The 21,330-nt window shown below is 38.6% G+C and overlaps 1 protein-coding gene and 1 long non-coding RNA gene across 3 annotated transcripts in view; both read left to right on the top strand.

Annotated features, from left to right (window-relative positions):
* Positions 1–15,015, top strand: part of LOC122537333 (probable basic-leucine zipper transcription factor Q) — a 197,139-nt gene extending 182,124 nt beyond the window's left edge. For both annotated transcript variants that reach the window (XM_043670424.1, XM_043670423.1), the window contains 2 exons: positions 9,489–9,524; positions 14,827–15,015. In XM_043670424.1, coding sequence (XP_043526359.1) covers positions 9,489–9,524; positions 14,827–14,853 — 63 coding nt within the window. In that variant the 3' untranslated portion in view covers positions 14,854–15,015. The remainder of the gene's footprint in view (positions 1–9,488; positions 9,525–14,826) is intronic.
* A 2,635-nt stretch (positions 15,016–17,650) lies between these two features.
* On the top strand, positions 17,651–20,500 carry LOC122537337. The gene is made up of 2 exons (XR_006308603.1): positions 17,651–18,570; positions 20,439–20,500. It is a non-coding gene; the product is annotated as an uncharacterized LOC122537337 (long non-coding RNA).
* Positions 20,501–21,330: the final 830 nt, after the last annotated feature.

The following is a 21,330-nucleotide window of genomic DNA, read 5'->3' on the forward strand; positions in this document are numbered from 1 at the left end:
TTTTTTCACAGCGTCGCGTTTATTCTATGTATTCTCTTGTTCTGCTCACTACAGCGTGCAACTATTGTGCAGAGAATACACGTTGCAAAACTACAAAGAGACACACAGCGTGCCGTCTATCGAACGACACGACGCGACGTTCGGCTGTGTTCGAAATTGAAACCAAAAATAAGGAAGAAGCAAATTTTTGGACTGGAGAAATTGATTGTCAGCGGTGGAGCAACAGAGACGAAAACTGTACGTGTTTCTTGGTCGACGTGTAAAATAGAAAATTATAAAAAGCAAAAAATGGAAAAATATATATATATATATATATATATATATATATATATATATATATATATATATAATACCATGAATGAAAAAAGAAACCTATCTGAGACTAAATTTTTTGAGAAGTAAGTGTGTAACGAAAGAAATAGCGTATAACAGTGTACAGCGTATAGTTTATTTAATTTTAAAAACAAAATGTCCGTAAAACTCATTTTTAAAATGTTAATAAATTTCATTTCTTTTTTCCAAGTTTTTTCTTTTCGAGATGACACTTTGGAATAAGCGTCAGTGAAAGGAGAGTACTTTTCTCTATTCGAAACAGTAGAAACTGGCCCGAAATCGATTTTCTCAGGCATCAGGTCCTTCTTCTCACTCTAGGCCATGTATGATAAAAATAATAAAATGGTATGAAAGTACCTAGGTAACGAAGTGAAAGGAACACGTACGTTATATTCTGTTTACGACCAAGTACTTTCCCCGGTACTTTTTTCTCCCTCTTGAATATTTCATATCAGAAAGAGAACACAAAGTGCATTTGTCGAGGGGTATAAAAGGGAAACTTATTGGTCGGAGAATAAATAAAACATTGTGAAATGTTTTAACGTGGCGGGTTAACATTGAATTCGTCGAACTTTGTTGAATCAATAATTTTATTTATCTTTTCGGTGCATTGTATAATAAACGGGGCAGATTTTTCGTTGAGGAGCCGACGGATTCATCGCGACCAGCTCAAAAACGACGGTAGCGCATTTTCGTCGAGTCAGCGACAGATTATTTTTGCTGTCCAATCCGGAAATGGTCGTATAATTCATTGGTCCGAGCATAATTCTGTCCCGGCGCGGGCGTTCGACTATTCAGCCACTGGCTTTTCTTTTTTATCGAAAAACGAATTAGAAATCCGGATGGCCACTGTGCGCGCGACAAGTTCCTTTCGATAGTTTTCGATTCGACTTTTCGTTCTAGACGAGTGATAATCGACGAATGAGAATCTTTGCTTAGAAAATCAATATATCGATTTACCAGAAATATATACCGGAAAAGATGTTTGCACAAACTCTGATTTTTTTTTTATTAGAATCTTTCGTAATTTTAAGATTTTGTAGATAGATAATGACAATTTAATATACAATACTTGGATCTAATCAATAAATAATGTACAAATACTTTTCATAGCCACTGTATATTCTACATTTTACAAATATTTTTTTCTTGTCGTATATTTTAAAACAAAATATTGCGATAGTCTTTCGCGGAAATTTTTTTATCACACCGATATGCAACATAGTGCTTCACTTGAAGTGCTTACCACGAAACAAATATTTGTCGATAGTTTAGACATATTGAAAAGTTTGTTTTTTTTTTTCTTTTCGAGAGTTGGGTAAATACGATACTTCAAAAATTTGAGAATTTGTATATTTTTTTCAAGTTCGAACATACAAAAATTCATTCGGAAACTTGAACTTGTTTTTTAGGGAGTTGGAAAACGATGTTCTTCGCTGCGAGAGAGATTCTCCTTTTATCGCTGAAACAAAACCAGACGCGCTTCTTTCCTCGTTCTTGTTCAATCGATACTGTGTAACTTCACAAAACGGCACCCTTGATAAAAACGTTTTTGCATAATTGTCGGAGAAACTCGAAGCTCGTTGCAGGATACGGATCGATAACGTCGGTCGCGCGTTCGCGAGCGGTCCGAAAAAGTCGTTCAAACGACCGAACTTCCGTGCGATGACTTGTATAATTAAGAAATAGAGAAACGCGGGAGAGAGGGTTGGTCGAAACGAGACGGGACTGTTAATAATTTGCAGTGAGACGGAAGACGCGCGGAGTAACGGAGCAAGGCTCACGATCTTGGCCGCGAGGCGTGGTTGCCGCCTCGATTAATTATTGCCGCGTGTTCATAATTAAGCGGTCGTATCGTTGGCCGAGCTGGATCACGCGAGATCCACCACCACTCGCGCGGCGAAACTTCCTGAAGATCCTTGTAAAACTGAATTTACGAGCTCTTGCGAATTTCTCGTTCCCTGCGGACGCTTCAGTTCCGTTTTCTTGCGAGCTTCTCATTACCTCTGTAATCCCGTGACCGTAACAACGCTTCCCTCACGCGATCGGCTATTCACTTTTACGACAGAAATTTTCCTCCCAGAGTCAGTTGTAATAATAATAAATCGCGATTGTTTGGTTTTGTTCGAGTTGAATCATATTGCAAGTTAAATCCAGGATATGCTCGTACTCGTGTGATGATATACTGTTTTTTCTTTTCTTGTGAAAACGAAAGGAACTTCTTCGCGCAGTTTTCCGAGAAACGTGAATTAGAATTATAAGACCTGACTGGTATTATCGAACCATACGAAGAGCATAAAAATTGTTCAACTTTGGAACTTTTAACTTGTTTTTACTTTATTATTACTCTTCATTGCGCAGGGATAACATGGAAATATCACCGAATAATAAAATGATCGTTTTTATTTCCATTTGTATTTTTGTATCTGCAATAATTTCTCAGATTATATGTTCTTTAGATAGTCATTTTTGTGCGACAATTAAAGCGACAATTTTTATGATACTTTATATATTATATTATATATTATATTTGTATATTATATTAAAGTGATACTTTATATATATATAAATAATTTAATTTACATAGACTTATTGTTATATTTCTTCTTATTTTCTCAAATATATACTTAAATATATAATATAAATATATAATACTCAAATAAATATCTCACGATAAATATGAAGAACCAAGTCAAAAGTAAGCTTCATACAAAGCACAGACTTTAGAATACAACACGTCGTGTAACTGGCACTATAATCAAAGAGTAAGTTTAGTGATGTGACAATTACTATGAAATTTCTATGTAATTGCCATAAAATTTCGCTGCTGTGGAAAGATACAATTATATAACAATACAATGAAATATTTATTCACTAGAAAAAGTGGTTATTTCTTTTGGAAGATTTTGCAAGAAGATTGCATGCACGCGAATGCGAATAAGTGCGAATAATAATTTTCTTTCTTTGCGCTTCTAATGCCAATCAATCTTCTTTGAACAAAATTTCTCTTGTTCTTCTAAAAAAAATATACGATTCCTCGTTGCTCCGTGACAAACACTTGATCGTTATAATACTCGCATTTCAGGAACATTCGTTTGGAATCCAACAATTTGAATGTTGCGTTTAAAAAGACACCGTTTCTTTGAGAGTAAAGGAAAATTTTGAATTTAGGCGCAACGTTGTTTTTTGATATTCCGAGAATTACAAGAAACGCGCCGAAGTATTTGCCTTCCCGTGGGAATCCGCGTAAGACTGGTTTTACGAGATAAGGCCAAATTCCTCCGATGCTAAGAGACTCCTTCCACGGGAAGGAACTCCTTATTTGTTGCAACTAGTTTAGGGCTACATCCAGCGGATGAAACGGGCTCAAATCAACTTGGCAACTTCGTCGAGTTGAGATTCGGGATTGTATGGTATTTAATGCCACACCAAGATTTATGCCCTATATTAAGCTCGATGTGCTACGGATGTTGAGACGTTCTTGAAATTATTACGTTCTAATACGTTTGCCGTTTCACTCTGATTACGGTGTACAAATTTCACAGCTGCTGTATCGCATCAACGAACTTACAATATTATGTGAAATTAAAATACACGCAACGAGAATTATTCAAGAAGATAAACTCCCCACGTGAATATTACGCTCCTGCATTAAATTAATCCTCTGCATTTGCTGATTTTTATTCTGTTCATTTTTGGCTCTTCGTAAATAAAAACTGCATTAATTTACGTATGTAAATCCTGCCCGTGATATTTAACTCGGCTCACTGATCTCTCGCGTTTGTTAACTTTTATCTCGTTCAACCGTGATTTTTCCTTTCTATCAAAATTGAAACTGTGTGTACGTGTGTACATGTGTGTGTGTGTGTGTGCTTTTTTTTGACTTTTTTACATTCGCAAAAAAGAAAAAAAAATAGAAAATTGTTTCGAGTTAAATGGATACGAACGAGATCGAACGTTGATTTATAGAAGCCGAACTTCATTATAGAAAGAAGCTTCGGAAACTTTCGTCGCGCGATATCCAGGCTTCTCCCCTAGCGGAGCTCGAAGGTGAAATTCTTACTCGAGAGGAGGATTTTCGCGCATCGAATACGCCAAAGGCGACGTCCGCGAAACTTTTTATCCTTATGCTACGCGGAGTCAATGAAAAAAGGCGACGTATCGTCATCGTATATTTTTCTTTTTTTTTTTTTTCTCGAGATGATAAGAGGTATTTCGAACTATCGATCTCAATGCTGTACGTGGCTCGTACGTCGTCGATCTAATTCCCTTGGCCGTTAAATCGTGGTCTTAGAACTTGGCGTAGCACGTCGTAAGTTCAACCATCTTGGGGAGGCGCATATCCGCTTTCGTCCTTCAGTGAATTTCCACTTCATTCGTCCTATACTCAGCCCTCGGGGCATAGTCATCGCTTCTTTTATTGCCGATAAATCTTCGCGATTTGCCCGCCTAGGGAAACAACGTTTCCGCTTGACGTATTATAATTTCCCTGTTAGAACGTTCTCACGATTTTCGCGTTATCAGGCAGGTGAAATTCTGCCGTGAAGAGAAGCGTGATTGAATCATTAAATAAATTATCTGTAGCGTTAACGACAATGAAAAACGATTCACGCGAGATCTGCGATCATTATGTTCGGTTATGCTCTTCGCCGTACCTCTCTGCTGTTTATTGATACCACACGTGCTCGTTTTATCGCGGGACTGACGATCTACGATCGACGATCCACAGTTTGAAATATTGAAAAGGTGAGGGAATAGGGCTTCGTCAGCTCGGGTATGCAAGTTCAACATTCGCAGGTTTGGAAAATCAAACGACACAGGGTCAGATAGAAAAAGTGCCAATAAAATGTTAAAATGGAAGTCGTTAGGAAGTAAGTGCTTTTTTTTTATACCCTCGAACGATGACACCGCGCCGGATAGTATCTGCTATTTCCACTCGAAAACCATTATACGTTCCATAAAGGAGAGCAGAAAGTCGTTCTTTTGACGATGAAGGATGAAATCCACTCTCTATCGTTTTTCGTCCTTTTCTAATTTATTACTCGGAGGAGGTAATTTCTGTAACTTCTTCGATTTCAACTTTGCCCGCCGAATTAGAAGATTCAACGTAAAGATTTCGTCGAGAAATTGCGCAAGCGCGTTTATACGTGTCAGCGAAACAACGACGGAAATTGAAAACGATGGAGGTTATCTTCCGGGTGAAAATTTCGTTCGACGAATTAATTTCTACGTCTAATATTGTTTCAACAAATATTTGTATTTATTCGCGTTAATATTTGGGCAAGCAGGCAATTCAATTGGCTTCAACTGAAGTCACCGGATGCCGATGAAATTAAGCGCGCTCGTGGCTCGAAACATGGACAAAGATGGAGCGTAAAATGTAAATAAGATCCTTGCAATTAAAGCAAGGCACTCCGTGGATATATATAAAGTTGATCGCAAACGAGAAAAGTTCGAGACGGTGTTAGTTTAGGTATCATCCCCGTGGCTGTCGAAAGTTACGAATGTACCAATTTTCTCAGCTGGAAACTTTGCAATTAAGTTTGGCCGGGAAAGGATTGCCTTTGTAAACCCATCCACTAAAAGTACAATGATTAAAACTATATCCCGCGGGAGCTCATTAATGTCGTCTGCTCGCTTATTTGTTCGTCATTGACGAACGTTAATTACATTTAAATAACGCGTAATACGATAATTATCATAGCACACGAGTATATGCGAGTATCTCCACATTTGTCGACATCTTTCATGAACGTATTATCACGTGCTACTGTACACGTAACATTTGGATATTTCATTAAAACTGCCAACTATCATATTATATTGGTAAAATTTTCAACTATTTTGAAAAAAAGCGTACAGGGTTAATATATATTTCGTACATTTAAAGCTAAATTTGTGTTTTAAATATATAACGGTATATAACACGCATGATAATACATACGTACATACATACAAACGTTAAATGTACAAATAGTTTTGCGAGCCACTGTACGTTTCATTAGGATCTTCGTTGCTACGTTTACCATATTTATGTAGTATTTCAAGTTATAAATAGAAACGTTGCTTTTATAAATTTAAATAATGGAACAGCATTGAAGAGGTAGAGTCACGGTAATAAAGTGCAATTTCTGCAAATAACAATATCAGCCTCCTTCATTTCACTCTCGGTCTCGACTGCCTCTACGAGCATTTTAGTCTTCTGCTGCAGTTTACCTCTGTTAAACGATTAAATTTCCCGTTGTCAACTTGGGTAATTTCCTCCTTTACCTTTGTCTTTTCAGTTTTGGAATACTTTATTCTACGCTGATTAATAGTTGAGAGAAGAGGGAAAACGTATTCCGCATTATAACTGGTATCATCGAGCATTAGAATCCATAATAATTTAAACTTTACATTATTTAATTTTGGATTTTATTTTTATTTCATTCATTCTATTTGCACTATCAATCAAGATGGTTGAAATAATTTGACAGATTTGCAGTTGTAAACGTAAAAGATTTGTGCGAACGGAAACTTTCCCTTTCCTGCTCGGTGCGTTTTGATTTTCCTTATACAAATTTTATACTGTATACACAGTTCTGATATTAAATTTCTATCAAGAAGAGAGTATATAAAGTAAAATTAAATATCCAGAATTTTCGTAACATAATATAAATTATGGTATCCAGAGTAGCACGATGTTAGAGTAGCGGCAACAGTTCTGTACTCTTGTCCGTCTAACTGCTCGGAATTTGACGTCTCGCGAGGAGGTTTATATAACGTCTGTTTTTCTTCAGCAACGTGAAATTGATATTGGTATTATCCAAGTGAGCCATCGAATTCGCTCGAGGCACGGCTTCCGTCTCGTAATGGGATTTTGATACTAACTGGTTGAGAGGTAGGAACCCTCATCATGGGAATAATTTCCTCGTCGTATCTGTATCGCCTTCGCTACACCTTGCACGTTAGGATGCGATACGTTATCGTTCGCTTACACGCTTTACCGAGCCTGTGTTCTTCTCTTCAATGCAAATTAATAGGATAAAAGATATGATTTTCACCTGACTGCAACGTCGTAGGATCTATTACCTTCGATTTACTTAATCTTTTTAGTACTCTTTCGAGAAATAATTTCGAGCAAAATGTAGCAAGCTGGTGATAATTAAGAAATTGAAAATCGAAGTCTATTGAGAAATAAAGAGCCAGTGTATTTCGAAAGATAAGTAGTAAGTTTGATGATGTGCAGTACACCATCCAAGAATTGAAGACTTGCCATTTTCAAGTGATGGGTGCTAACAAAAATTGTTAATAACTGATGAAAACTACTTCGAATTCACAGCTTATTGTATTAATAACTTTATGAATATGATATGTTCTGTACATTCCATTCGTGTAATTCAAGATATCCTCCAACGCACGAGACATTATAATGACGCTTAAATTTGGAGCATGTTAAAATTACGCAAGGAATAATGATTTTTGCAAGTAAATGAACACTGGAACTTTAATTGTTACATTTAAAAATTAAAACGTATTTCTAAAAAAAAAAAAAGAAAACACGAAGAAGACTGTTTCGTCTAAAAAGTAAACTTTCGAACGAGAATGTATGCGGTCCTATGTTACATTCTATGACACAGAATACGTAAACTATACTGAAATCCTGATAAATCCTGATAAAACTTCGTACAGATTATTTTACGTGGCGTGCATATTTCACGTAACGTACGTAGGAATTGACGTAATCCGCACAAACGAAGCCTTGAGGATCGTGAAGTTTCCGGATGTTCCAGAGTGTTCGGAAGTTCTGAGATCTTGGCGTAATTCGGTGTCCTTGGGGTCTGCATGGTCCTCAGAGTCCTCGAGATGTTCTAGCTCTTAAGATATCCGAAGTTTCCGGCCCTTTCGTTATACTTCTTCCACCCCACATATCTCTCAGACTTATTCCGTGCAATTTATTTAATTTATTACGATATTTCTCGCGTTTGACGCCGTAAATTATCATCCTAATATCTCGGGCCGTAAGTTCAAGCCTCGCGAAAGTTATACGTTAGAACGCGGTATATATCAGCAGAACCTTTGAAAATTCTCAACACATATCGAATATGTGTCATAACGAATGCTGCGTCGGATCAGTTTGCAGCACACGGACTGCAATGTTCAACGTGCATCGTGACGCCTATATTGCCGCCATAAATCTAACAAGGCGATTCAACATTAACCCGGCGACCGGCCACCTATACTTCCGACATTGTCGGTCGACCTCCACGTCCGATAAAACAGCTGTCTATACAGTTCCTGATATTATTTATACCGATTTAATGAACTGTATTACGGAATGCCGGATCGAGTAATTCAGACAAGGCGAAGTAATCCCTTGATTTTATTAAAATTCTGATAGTTCAGTTAATTAATTTTGTTTCAATGAAATGGAAACAAATTTAAATAAATAGAATAAAATAATTATGTTGTAATCAAGTATCTTGAGCAAATATTTCGGAAGGACGAACTACTTTCAACGCGGCAATAAAATCTGTCCAAAGGGATTGAAAAGGGTTAACAACAAAGCGATAATTTTTTGTTGATAATTCTTTTTCAAGAAATTTTAAGGGCCCTTAAATTAAAGATAATTGAATTTCATTTTTGATTCAGAGGAAGTTAGACAGAAAGAGTCTAACATTCGAATTGCCTCGAATGTTAAGGAATTGATAAAAGGAACGACAGTGTAGTTCGTGTCTCTGGAATTTTTTTTTTTTTCCTGTGGATGCAATCACGCGGATGATCATAAACCAAATTTCTGGGTATAAATCTCGACGCTGTAGGGACGAGATAGTGGAGTGGAAAATTGGATGACGATGTGGTCGGTTCACAGGTGGATTCTACGCCAGCTCTTTGTCCTACCGCAAATAAAATACGTTTCAGAACATTTGGCATGAACACACTGCGAAATTTGGCAGAAAGCGCAGGACGTGCTACGCTGCTCGCTGAAGTATTAACCGATATTGCAATCTCGAACGATTTTTTTTTTTCTCTTCCTCTCTTTCATATGGAACAGGAAAGAGACACGAACAGTTATTCGAACGAAGTCCTTTTTTTAATATATCTTCTTCTTTTTTAATACGCTCGTGTAACACGGATTTGCAATTCATACTCATGTAAGTCCCTTTCATTTGCAGAGTCACGACAGCTGGCAAGGACACGACGGGGACCAGGTGAGCATTCATCGCTTACAACTACCAGACGCTGCTTTGCTTTTGCTCTAAGCATGCTGCTTTGTTCTTTCCTCTTTTCTATCGTCATATGCTTTAATTACATCACAACTATATTCTATAGTTTGTAGTATACTTAAACTCTGAGACAAAACGATATCACACTCTATATTTTCTCATGTTATGTACATATGAGAGAATGCGTAGATCATCACCTCAATATCTTTGGCCACGTGTGTTATGTCGAATGTGTTTACCGAGACAGTTTCTCAGAAAAGCAATTTCACCGAAATACAAAAACGAAAACGTAAATATCCTAATCTGTAGCCTCGAGGCAGACCGGACCGAACAAGTCTGAATATTTACGCTCGTCAGTCGTACGGGAGCTGTCGAAAGTGTAACATTCGCGTGAAATACGGTCGGGGTTAAGTGTGTATTAACATTTGTAAAAATGAGTCGTGGGGAAAAATTATATTCGACTGAAGTACATATTGATACTGAAACTAAACGAAGAACGTTATTCCGTGACAGAAATAGCCAAAACAGTTGACAGAAATCGTAAAATAACAATGAATTTATTAAAAGATCCCGATAATTATGGAAAAAGAAAAAATTGTGGACGATTGCGGTGTTTAACAGCTCGGGATAAACGTGCTTTAATACGTGCAGCGTCAAATTCAAGCTCGACTGCGAGACAAATTGCAGAAAAATCTGGACTTGCGACGAATGTTGGGAATGTTTAACGTCTTTTAAAGAACTGTGAACACCTGAAACGAAAATTGTAACAAAAACCTTGGTTAAAGCAAATGCGGGAGCTGTGCCGTTTACAATTTGCAGAGAAACACGTTTATATGAGTAAGAAGTGGCGAAAAGTCGCATTTACGAAAAGAGCTTCAATTTAGACGGACCTGATGGTTTCCATTACTATTATCGTGATTTACGAAAGGCACACATTCCCAACATTCGTCGCAAGTCCAGCTTTTTCTGCAACTATTTCTGAGTCATCGGTCCATGGGAGGAGGCAGCGGTATAATGATTTGGGGAGATATTGGTTACTGAGGTAAGATGGAAAATTCATTGCAAAAAATTAAATAATAAAATGAATATTGAAATGATTGACGAACAAATTAACACATATGCGACACGCAGCCATGCATACCGTGAAAGCAGTAAAACAATAATTTGCGAAACGAAAAAGTTCGTGTATGACTTATGTATGTTACTTATGCATACTGATAAAAGCACTACGAAAGAATGCATATAAGAAAGATTTCTTCAATAGAAGGATATTTAATAATTTTTAGAGTATGCTGTCTTTTTGTCTCGGGGTGCATTTCGGTAGATCTTCGTTTATATGAACTTCATTTGTTTGAATAGAATTTTAATTTGTATCCGACTGCACGATCTCTCGCTTATTGGTTCTGTTTATTTGCACGTTCATTTGAATATAGAATAAGAAGAATTAATAGACTCCTGTTATCTAAACACCAATTACGTATTCGTCTTCTGATAAGTTCATATAAATGGATTTTTATTGTATTGATTTAATATTAGAACTATCTACTAAAGTATAAAACTTGTATCGGAGAAATTAAAAAAAAGTTTACAATACAGTAAAGAGCAAAAACATTTCACGAAAGATCGTATAAATTTCTACAAATGCATCGTTAGGTGAATTTATAAAATACACAGAAAAAGTATAAATAAATTGGTCATAAGTTAACTGCTCTGATAATTCTAGTATTAACCTTTTTATTCGTTTCTCACATTTCATCAAGCTTCTAAAAACGTGTTGGTCTGATTTAATTTAGAATATTTAACAGTGTCTGTATGTTTGTCAAATATCACGCATGTTTCAACAAAATTAACAAGAACGTTAGACAGTGAAAACGGCATAATCCGCGATCGTTCATTTTTAAGTTTACGTTTAATTTCGAAGAATGAAAATTCGATTTAATCGTTTGAAGCACGAAAACGTATTTTCCCGACAGAGAAAATCGTACTCGGCGCATACATATTACGTAGCCTGTTCCCGATGGCATTGGCAAGGGTTGCGCGGAAACGATCAAACAGCAGGAACGCGGTAATGGCGAAAGAGAATATGCGGAGAGAACGAAAGCAATTTGCATGACAGTGATGCATTCGATTCGAGTTCTTACCATCTGGTTACGAAGCTGCAACCTGCAGTTTATCTCTTCGTTATTAAGGGCGTTGCGGTTTAATGACGCAACGACCAGTGCATCAGGGTGCTGTAGTTGCAACGTTTCTCATTAAGTAGCAGCGATTAGTCGATGTTGCGCTATTACCTATGAAAATATTTACCGGTCCGTAAAATCTCTCGGGTAACATCTCTTGGACATTAATTTAAAACACTTGGTATTTACAATCACATTCTTCATCGTGTCATTTTGGTACTACGTTCATTGCCAGGTTCGTGGAGACTCTGTAGATTTCTTGAACGCAAAATAGCAGTTCTTTCTCAAGAAATGCTTGTATCTTGTGTAGAATATGAAGGTTTCGAAGAATATAAATGACCGAAGTGGCTTGTCATTTTTAAGTTTCACAAACAAAATGCTTCTAAAGTATAGCCTCGATATAAAAATATTTGGCCTATGTAGTAATTTCATTGGCTTAAGTCGATAATAGATACACAACGCGTCGAATTTAATTGGAAACATTTAAATGAGTAGTATTAATGACACAGAAGTGTTTCAAACAAAAATTATACGGTACCGGAGAAAACGTGCTATGCTTTTATTTGACTTTAAATGATTACTTAAAGGCACGAGAGCTATGCTCTGCTGTTCCACTAAAGGTTAACGACACATCATTAATTGAGAATTATTTGTTCTTTCAACTAATTACTGTTCTCGAATTCATTGGAATTTTCAAACGAAACTTTCAGAGTAACGTCGTTTAATTTACTCCATTGTCCTACAGTTCGGACATTCCACAATAGGTATAGAAATTCCAAATGATCCGTAATTGGCGAGATAAATGTTAAATTAAAGAGCATCAAACGAGACATGGCCAATGTTCGTTAATCGACCTGAAAAACAAAAGAGAGGCGGACTGTTTCGGGGAGCGCTGAAATACGAGAATATTTCCGCAAGACAGAGCCGTCGCTTGGCGACAGCTATGAAACGCTTTTTACGAGGAACGAAAGACGATAGAAGCACTTAACAATGAACGCTGGTTGAATGAGATTTAGTGTACCGTCTAATCGGGTTTACTCTCGCCTTAGGGCTACGCCCCTTGCTGATACGTCGATACAGGCTCGGACTACGAGAGCGGAGAACGATTCGTGGTATGGGTAAGGAGTAAAAGGAAGGAAACTGAAGGAAACTGCGAGACCAAGTGGTTAGAGGATGCGCGCCGCGAATTTAAAAAGATTCGTTAAACCTTGATACCGCTATAGACTGCGTACTCCCGTAAGGGAGTTCTTTGTTAAGGAGTTCGACTACTCGTAATGCTCTCCTCCGAGATTTATCTCGGTAAGGAGATTTGCTAATCGTGTCGGAATGATTAATCGATCGTATTGTTTTATCAGTTTCATTTTGGAGCTATTCTACCATCTTAAATTCATTTCTCGGCGCTGATAGTTATTCGAGATCCCACGGAAGTCCCATGGTTTTATTCCTTGATGTAGTCAAACGACTTTTGCATTTTCGCGAAAAGCCTGGAACATTCCACTGGAGATTTATAGTTGCGACAATGACACACTTTAGATTTCAATATTCAAGATCTTCGACGCTGTTCAAGTATATATCTCGAAGAATCAAGTTCGATGGTCCTTGCCGCGGACACTCGAACGTACTATACTGCTGTTCAATAGTGTCCTCCCTGGAGAGGATCTGTTTCATCTTTCATCTTCTTGTTTCGAATATCCACAATATGTCACTCGCCACGCCATTCTCTTGCCGGCTTTATTCTCTTTATAACGATACAAAGCAGATCACTCATCCCTTTTTCCTTTGTTCGAGCGACGTACAATTTTGTGTCGAGATTCTTCCCTCTCTCACTCTTTGCTTCGCGAAAACTCTCTTAAGACAAATCCTTCAGGCGGGCCTCCTTTTTTTCATCGCTTTCTTTTGACGTGAAATTTACCAGCGTCGACTCTTGCTACAAATTTGTTTTTTGTAAAATATTACGAAAGCGTGTGTGTACCTTCGATAATTCCTTTATTGAACGGAGGAAAAGGTTGTTCGATCGGTTCCCTAGCGTTGAAATACGTCAAACGAGATCTTGCCGATTTGGGAACGCGAGTTCCCGAGGGAATTGTCGGGCGCTCGCGCAGACAGGATTGCCACGTCGAGCTTCGTCGAATCCGAATGAAATCGCTTTCATGCATGCAGTGCACCGTGGACAAATTCGAAGGCATTGTCCAATGCATGTTTGCATCGCAATGAATATCAATGTTTGCCGAGGTCGGCCACAGATCACTGAAACTTTCTTTCACCGGTGTAGAATATTTGCGGTTCGTCAGGCGTTAAGACGATTCGTTTTCCTAGGGTATTTCACTCTACTGCAATATTTAACCCGTCAAAGACTAACGTCGCGTTCATGCGCAATATTTCGTTTGCAATTTTTTTTTTTTTTTAATTAACTTACACCAGCAAATTCTGTCTCTCAATACTGCAGATTTCCTTTGACATCTTTTTCGTTAGCATTTCTGTTCTTAGATCCTTAGATGATTTCGTAAAATTTCAAGAAACTGAGGTATTTATAATTGTTGCTTGGTCTTTGATCGGTTAAGTTCATTTTACATTAACAATTTCACAACTTCCGTTTAACAAGGGAAGGTCGTTATTTCTCAAAGGAATGTTGAACGTTTTACGTTTTGTAAATATAAAATAAAACAACTCGACGGGACATTTTCTCGCAATAATGGCTTCGTATATAAATGCACGAGGCATTTATTATTATAGCAGAGGGATTTCGTTCCTGTTCAAGGTATTAAATGACTTCAAAATTCCCTTCTTTCTCGGTCGCGGTTACTAACACAGCGGGGGAAAAAGGGCTTGGTGCCAATTACCCTAACTCACCCTTCTGCCTAGCTTTATCTCCGCTTTCTTTCTCCCTTATTTACTACCTGCCCTTCTCTCGTACGTGCATTACTCTCTCTACTTATCCCTTTTTTCTTCGGTCTCTTTTTTATTCCTCGATGAGCATTGCGACTCTTGCCACAAATGAGCCACTCCAGTTATGAGAGATTAGCCTAGGGTGTTCGGCAGCTAACTTCCTATCCTTTTCTCTCTGTGTGCGCGCGTGTGTGTTCTTTTTTTTTTTTTTCTCTCATTACTAGGGTCGTACGGAAGGTGGAGGCTGCTGAGATTCAACCGCGGACAAACATTCTGAAAAATACGAGAAAGAAATGGAACTCTTGACGTTCGGTCCCCGACATGCACTAATTAAGCTCCAGCATCCTCTTCGGCGCTTTTCCTTGGATTCCATTATGTTCGATGCAATAAACCACGAGATCAATTGTTTCGCATTGGCATTGTGTTTTTTCTCACACATCCTCCCATCTTTCCATCTCTTGGCGCAAGCGATCTTTCAAAACGTGATCGGTGATACGATTATTAACCTCGAAGCACTCGATTTGCAAACTACATGTAAAATAAATTCTTTTTGAAGGATTATTTACTGTACGGAACGTGATTGTTGCGAATATTTCTATATAGTTTATTTGCAACTATTTTCTTATTCTCGCAAAAGCTAGTCTAATTTACCAGTTTGGTGAACGTTAGTTTATCGACAGAGTTTAACGAATATAGCTGTTACAAACATAGGTGTCACTCATAGTTTCAATTTCAATTATATTGTACCTATACTTTTTCCATTTAATATTTTATTAATCCAATAATACAAATTCCACTTAATTGTAAATCTTAGAAAAATTCAAGTGAAATTTTCAAATAAAAATTATATAACAGTTTCAGATTCAAGATGATCATTGTTTCAAATCATTAGCAAGCTAGAAAGGATTTTTTTTCGTATCGAATTACAAAAAAAAAAGAAAAGAAAAAATTGTTAAAATAGTAGAGATATGTGTTCCATCGAATCAATATTTACCCGGTCAGTTTTCTGAACGTACATTACAGCAGTCTCTGTGCAATTTTCAGTTAGAATGTAAGCAAATTTTGCCGGAAATCGGTTCAAAGGAGTGCATTACTGAAACATTAGGTGGGCTTCGATGCATCGACACGATTTCGGCGGGACCTATCTCCGGTTAGAGATGCCAGTTAGGGAAATGCAAATTGCCGCCAGTCAGACAGCATTGAGCATTGCCATTGTTTCGCGACGTATTCCGCGCGTCGGTGGCACAGTTGCATATGGCAGCACGCAAGATACACCATCGCATTGGTGAAATTGCCTCCCCGGAAATTCTAAAGGTTTCGTTAAAGTTTCCAGGTCACATAGCTCGCAGCGTTCGAAGGGAAAAGGATCGTCAGGTATGAATACGGTTGACCGCTTTCGGCCTCTAAGCATATTTATTTTTCATGAACGATTAGAAAGAGTTAAGCAGCCGTTAAGAAACCGGGGGGCTTTCTTTCATGCTTATTCAGACGCATAAAAACGAGGATGAATTGAGACAAAATCGCGGTGCACCTGTTCTCTAGCAAACATGTCTGATCATAGGTCGTTGGATTTAAAAGTGGTGACTCATAGAAAAAAAATTGGTTTCTTCTACGGTTCGAATGCGGTCATTGTACGGTCATATCAGGTAGTTGGTTTTTTTTTTTTTTTTTTTTTTGTTTGAGATCTGTGAAAAGGAACTGGAAGAATTTGAAAAGATTCGATTCTGCTAAACACGCGTGCTGGTTCAAACAAAAATCACGTTTTTTCCGAGAGATTAGATTGAAACAAATTTCCTGACAGTGTCACGTGGCATTCGGAATCAACGTCGAACTCATGAATTCCTAACGACGAGTAGTTGCATTTAAATTCCATTTAACGCAACGGCGATAACAGAAATCTTCACCAATTATGGGAATCGTTGAAAGAGAAAGGAGCATTTCCACGAACGTATTTAGCTGAATTCTTACTTCCAAAACGGGAAACAGTGGTTTTTCTGCCGAATTGTGACATTTCGATGACTCGGAATTTTAGGAGTTGCCAAGCTTTCGAAACTTTATGGTATATTTATGTTATGTAAATAACGTTTTGCTCATTTTAACGGTCAATTCGAGTAATTTATTTCCTTTGCAATGATAGCTTCAATATAGGAATATTGAAAGAAATTAATCACGATCACGATCAATTTCTTGATCGTGATCGTGATATGCAAGAGCGTAGCCAAACGGAATAACGTGCAAGTAGCTTCCAAAATTCGTGTAAACTGTCCATCATTGCGACTGTGCCTGAAGCGGTATCCTTCGATCTACCTGAACTTCCCCCAACAACGAAAGAGCCGTACGACCTCGTGCGATCGGCCTGGCACGAAACGGAGTCGCCGAAGAAACGAACGTCTTCTGTATGGTTAGTATGTTCTGGACGAGAGGAAGCGAGATATGAGAGGAAACGAGAGGGAAAACGAGAGGCACGCGGTAGAGAATGCGAGTACTTTCGTGTAATTTTGCCCGCTTTTTATTCGAATAAAAAAATTATGAGACATCAGCTTATACCGGAATGACGATCCAGCGCGTGCTGGTGAAATAAAAATTTGCCAACTCGATTCGATTGTTTTCGAAAGTACAAAAGCGAGAAGTGTTGTTTAAAAAATAAAAAAAAAAACGACGAATTTTTCTTTTTAAATCGAACGAAATTATTGATACCAAAGTATCAATGTATGTAAACACGATTTCATTGAAATAAAAGCGTCCGCCTCGAACGAACGAAATCGAAGACGATGTATTTTGCAATTAAATCTTCGTCATTTCGTTGGATGAGTTTCAGCTGGTGTGTAATTATTAATTTGAAACGCGCGTTGGCAAAGTAAACATTAATTAAAAGCAGAGGGTCTTCTCTGTACAGGTAAAAAAATAATTGGAATAAAAGTTGATATATTTGGATAACGCCCAGCTTACAGTTCTGGCGAAGACGATCGTGCAGGTTCGTGCAGATCCGGTGGCGCTCGGGTCGGCACTCTCCGTGCGTGTGCAGCGAAGTTCATGCCGGCGGCCGAGCGATGACGTCAGCAAGCAAAGAGGCCCGTCCACGGCCAGCTCCGTAAAGCGTACGAGAGCTCTTGACGTTTCGCTTCTTTGCGTTCAGTTTCGTGTTATTTTCGGTCGGTCGTTCGATCTCCAGTCGGCTGCGTTCGATCGGTATCGTCGGGAATTCGGTACGTATCACGTGGCGGGAAAAGCGTATCGTTGCTCCGAAGTCGCGCGTTCCTTCTGCGAGTGCAATCGAGAATCGAAAAGCGAAAGAGAGAAAGCGGCTAGAGAGATGGAGGAGGAGGCGTCCGTAGCGACCTAACCTCCCAACCGGTGCGTCAGTGATTTTAATCGGCGTTATAGCACAGCCGTATAACCGTGTCACGCGAACCTGTACGAACTATTGCGGAAACTGATTCGTCCGAGAAACGCTAAAACATCTGGCGTTCACCGTTTGACAGCAAGCCGACGACAGGCATTCCTCGAGTACAGTTTCTAACCTCTGTCGCGCCACCGGTGTTGATTTTAAACGTACGAACGAAAACGGAGCAATGGGTGAAGTCGATGAATAAAGAGACAAAGTGGAATAGGTGAAAAAAAAAAAAAAAAAAAAACTGTCGTGCATACATCGACATTCGTGTTCAATCTCGTTTTTTGTTTCTTCTTTCGTCCTACGTGCTAGCCTGAGAAAATATCGTGATCCGATTGGCGGTAGAAATTCATTCTGAAGCGAGACGGATGAGCGAGGAGCAACCTGTTTCACATCTGTGTGAGTGCATCCGTGTTTCTCATGGAATGCGAGAATCGTGCGTGCATAGGCATCCTCATACGTGGTGATTTTTAATTAAAATTAGATGAAAGTGCAGTGTTCGTATAGACGAGTGCATCTGCTCCTTGTCGTCCCGTAACGTGCTCCGTTAGCGTGAATCAGTGATCCTCTTACGCAGGTAAAGTGTATACCTAAATAGACGGATCTATTTCTGTCTTTTTCTTTTTTTTTTTTTTTTTGGCGGGTAGTGCGGAAGGAACATATGACAATCGAGAAATCCGAATGTTTCTTTTCTTTTTTTAAGCGAACATTATTCTCCGAATAATAACAAAAAATATTCTCAGAAACGAAATAGTTGAAACTCTACGTTAGGTTTCTTGTCATTATGACGATACGTGCGAAGGACGCGAGATATAACAGTATCGTTTTTCGAAATATATATTTGACGTTTCGTTGCATCTGTCGCTTTCTTTCGAATGTGAATGACGTATGTCACAGGTATATTAAAAATTCCCGTTTTAGCCGCGAGGATGCACGAATAGCGAGCGATAATGTGTGCGTGAAGCGTATATCCACGTGGAAATCGAAGGCTCACAATCGTGAGTTTCCTTATCCGCGTCGTCATTCGTCACGGTACGTTGCACAGGAGTACGCTTAGCGTGCACTAGAGTGAGACGGACGGACAACCTGTTTACAATATAAACGCGCCCGTGTGTATACACACGTACTATACAAGTATGTAGCGTTGCACGCGCCTATGTAAAGAGGAAGCTTATACATACGTGGTTTTCGTGGGAGCATGGACTCGGTTTTTGTCTTGCGTCCAGGAAAAATACGTGCACGTATATCGATAGATATCAAGTCAGACGAGGCCTGTGTGTGCTACTTTGTACTTCGTACTTTCACTGATCGATCGCCCAGGGCGGCGCAGTTCACCGGTTAAACCGGAGAGTGCATTCTCTTTACGGAGCATCTACTAACCTTTTCTCGTACGTGGCTTTTCGGAGTACGCGATCGCGTGACTGTTCGTTTTCTAAACACGGTGACTCAAAAGAAACCACGATAGCATTTGTTCCCTCTCTTCTACGCGCTGTTTCGTTCATGGCTATCGAAAATCGATTCTGATCGATTTCGGAGTACAAGATGGCGCGCGATTTAAACAGTCGAATTACGTCAGCGTTGAAACTCGAGCCTCTTTGATTTTATTTAAACAACGATCTCACCGACACTGAGCAAGAATTAACTATATAAAGAGAACGATATATATATCATAAATTTAATTTAATATACATTTTATAAATAATTTCTTCTTGAAAACTTTTCTAAAACAAATGCACGTGTTTAACAGTGCTGATTGTTTTTGCTCCGTTCTATTTGTAGATTTCACGAGTTTACACACCTCACGTGTTTGTAAATACGCTTACATATATACATACGATTTATCGACGTCAGTGATTACATATTACATAAGGTTCAGCAATGGCACGTGACGACGTTCATAAAGAAATAATTTCCCGCGTTATTTGCCAAACGATTCGGGTTAACCAACCTAAGTAGGACGGGCCGACCTCCCTGGCTTTTATCAATTAGGTTACACTTGCGTGAGATATAAATGCGGCATGGGCTCGCAGGAAATAGGCCGCTGGGGGAGTTATAATACGACTCCGTGTCGCCGTAATCGCGACTTCGAATCTATGATGTATTTGACATGCATATAAAATTACCGGCCTATGCAACGGGTCTCGTGTTTCCTCGTTAGATTGAGTTTTCAAGCGGTCGAGACACTTTCACGTTGCACCACCACGTTAAACTCTCGCGTAGGAGTTTTGCAGAAAATTATTATCGAAATCTAGCAAGCTATGTTTTCCATTTATATTGCAATCTAAACATTGACCCAGTGTACTACTTTCGAATCAATGCCTACGTGAAAATTAAACACCGCGTTGAAGAACTTGAGCTTGACTTCTGTTCAATACAGATAGATATACATACGCACACAACATAAATAATACATCACTTTTATTTTTATTACGTTTATTTTAATAGTTGAAGAAACGAGTTCGATTTTTGTCCGGATTCCTTCCGCACTAACGATTCGTAGTTCGTACGAAACAGAAATCGATTTTATCACGAACACTGCTTCCTATTTCGGTGAAGTGCGGTTTTGCGAGTTCCGTGAGAAAAGTATGTGGCTCGAGGCTGTCTGAGGCGTCTCGATTAATTGGATTAATTTACATCGGACGACAATCGATTGGATACGACAAGGATGACGACCAGGAGAAAGAAGAAGTCGCAGGACGGGTTCTTGAAGAAGGTCTCGAGTCTGTTTAACTTGGATACGGTGAGTCACGTATTAATAAAATGCGGTCTTATGAATTTCTCGCCAGCTATCTCTATTTTGAATGATTCTTTAACCGTGTATCGTTTGTCGTCATCGGGGGCCATCACCCACGATGGTTCTCGAATCGTTGCAGCGTAGAATGTTGAGAAAAGAAAAATTGGAAATCTGCGCGAGTCAGAGTTGCAAATTAAAAAGAGATTATATAACAGGAACCTTGGAAAGACAAAAATGTCACTGAAATATGCGATTATTTCCTGCCCCTTAGTATGTAATGTGAAATGAGAATCAGAGCAGTATTATTTTCATATATACGCGTGAATTTTAGTTTTGCTTTTAATATTGAAACACTATTCCGCTGAAGTAACAAGCTCAGTTACGTATTCAAAGATATCACGTGTTGCCGTAATGTCGTGGAGTAGTCGTGGCTCTAGCGCATAAAATTATACAGATTGCGAGCGTAACAAATGCGACATTAATCTTGAATAAGAACTATTCGCGAATGCCATATACAGTGAGGTGGAAAAAAAAAAAAAAATTTGACACGACTCGAATCCATTTATCGCGGATAGATTGTGTACCGTGAAATTAAGTTGAACG

This window comes from Frieseomelitta varia, unplaced genomic scaffold (genome assembly GCF_011392965.1).
Source record: "Frieseomelitta varia isolate USP_RPSP 00005682 unplaced genomic scaffold, Fvar_1.2 scaffold_903, whole genome shotgun sequence".
NCBI classification, from domain to species: domain Eukaryota; kingdom Metazoa; phylum Arthropoda; class Insecta; order Hymenoptera; family Apidae; genus Frieseomelitta; species Frieseomelitta varia.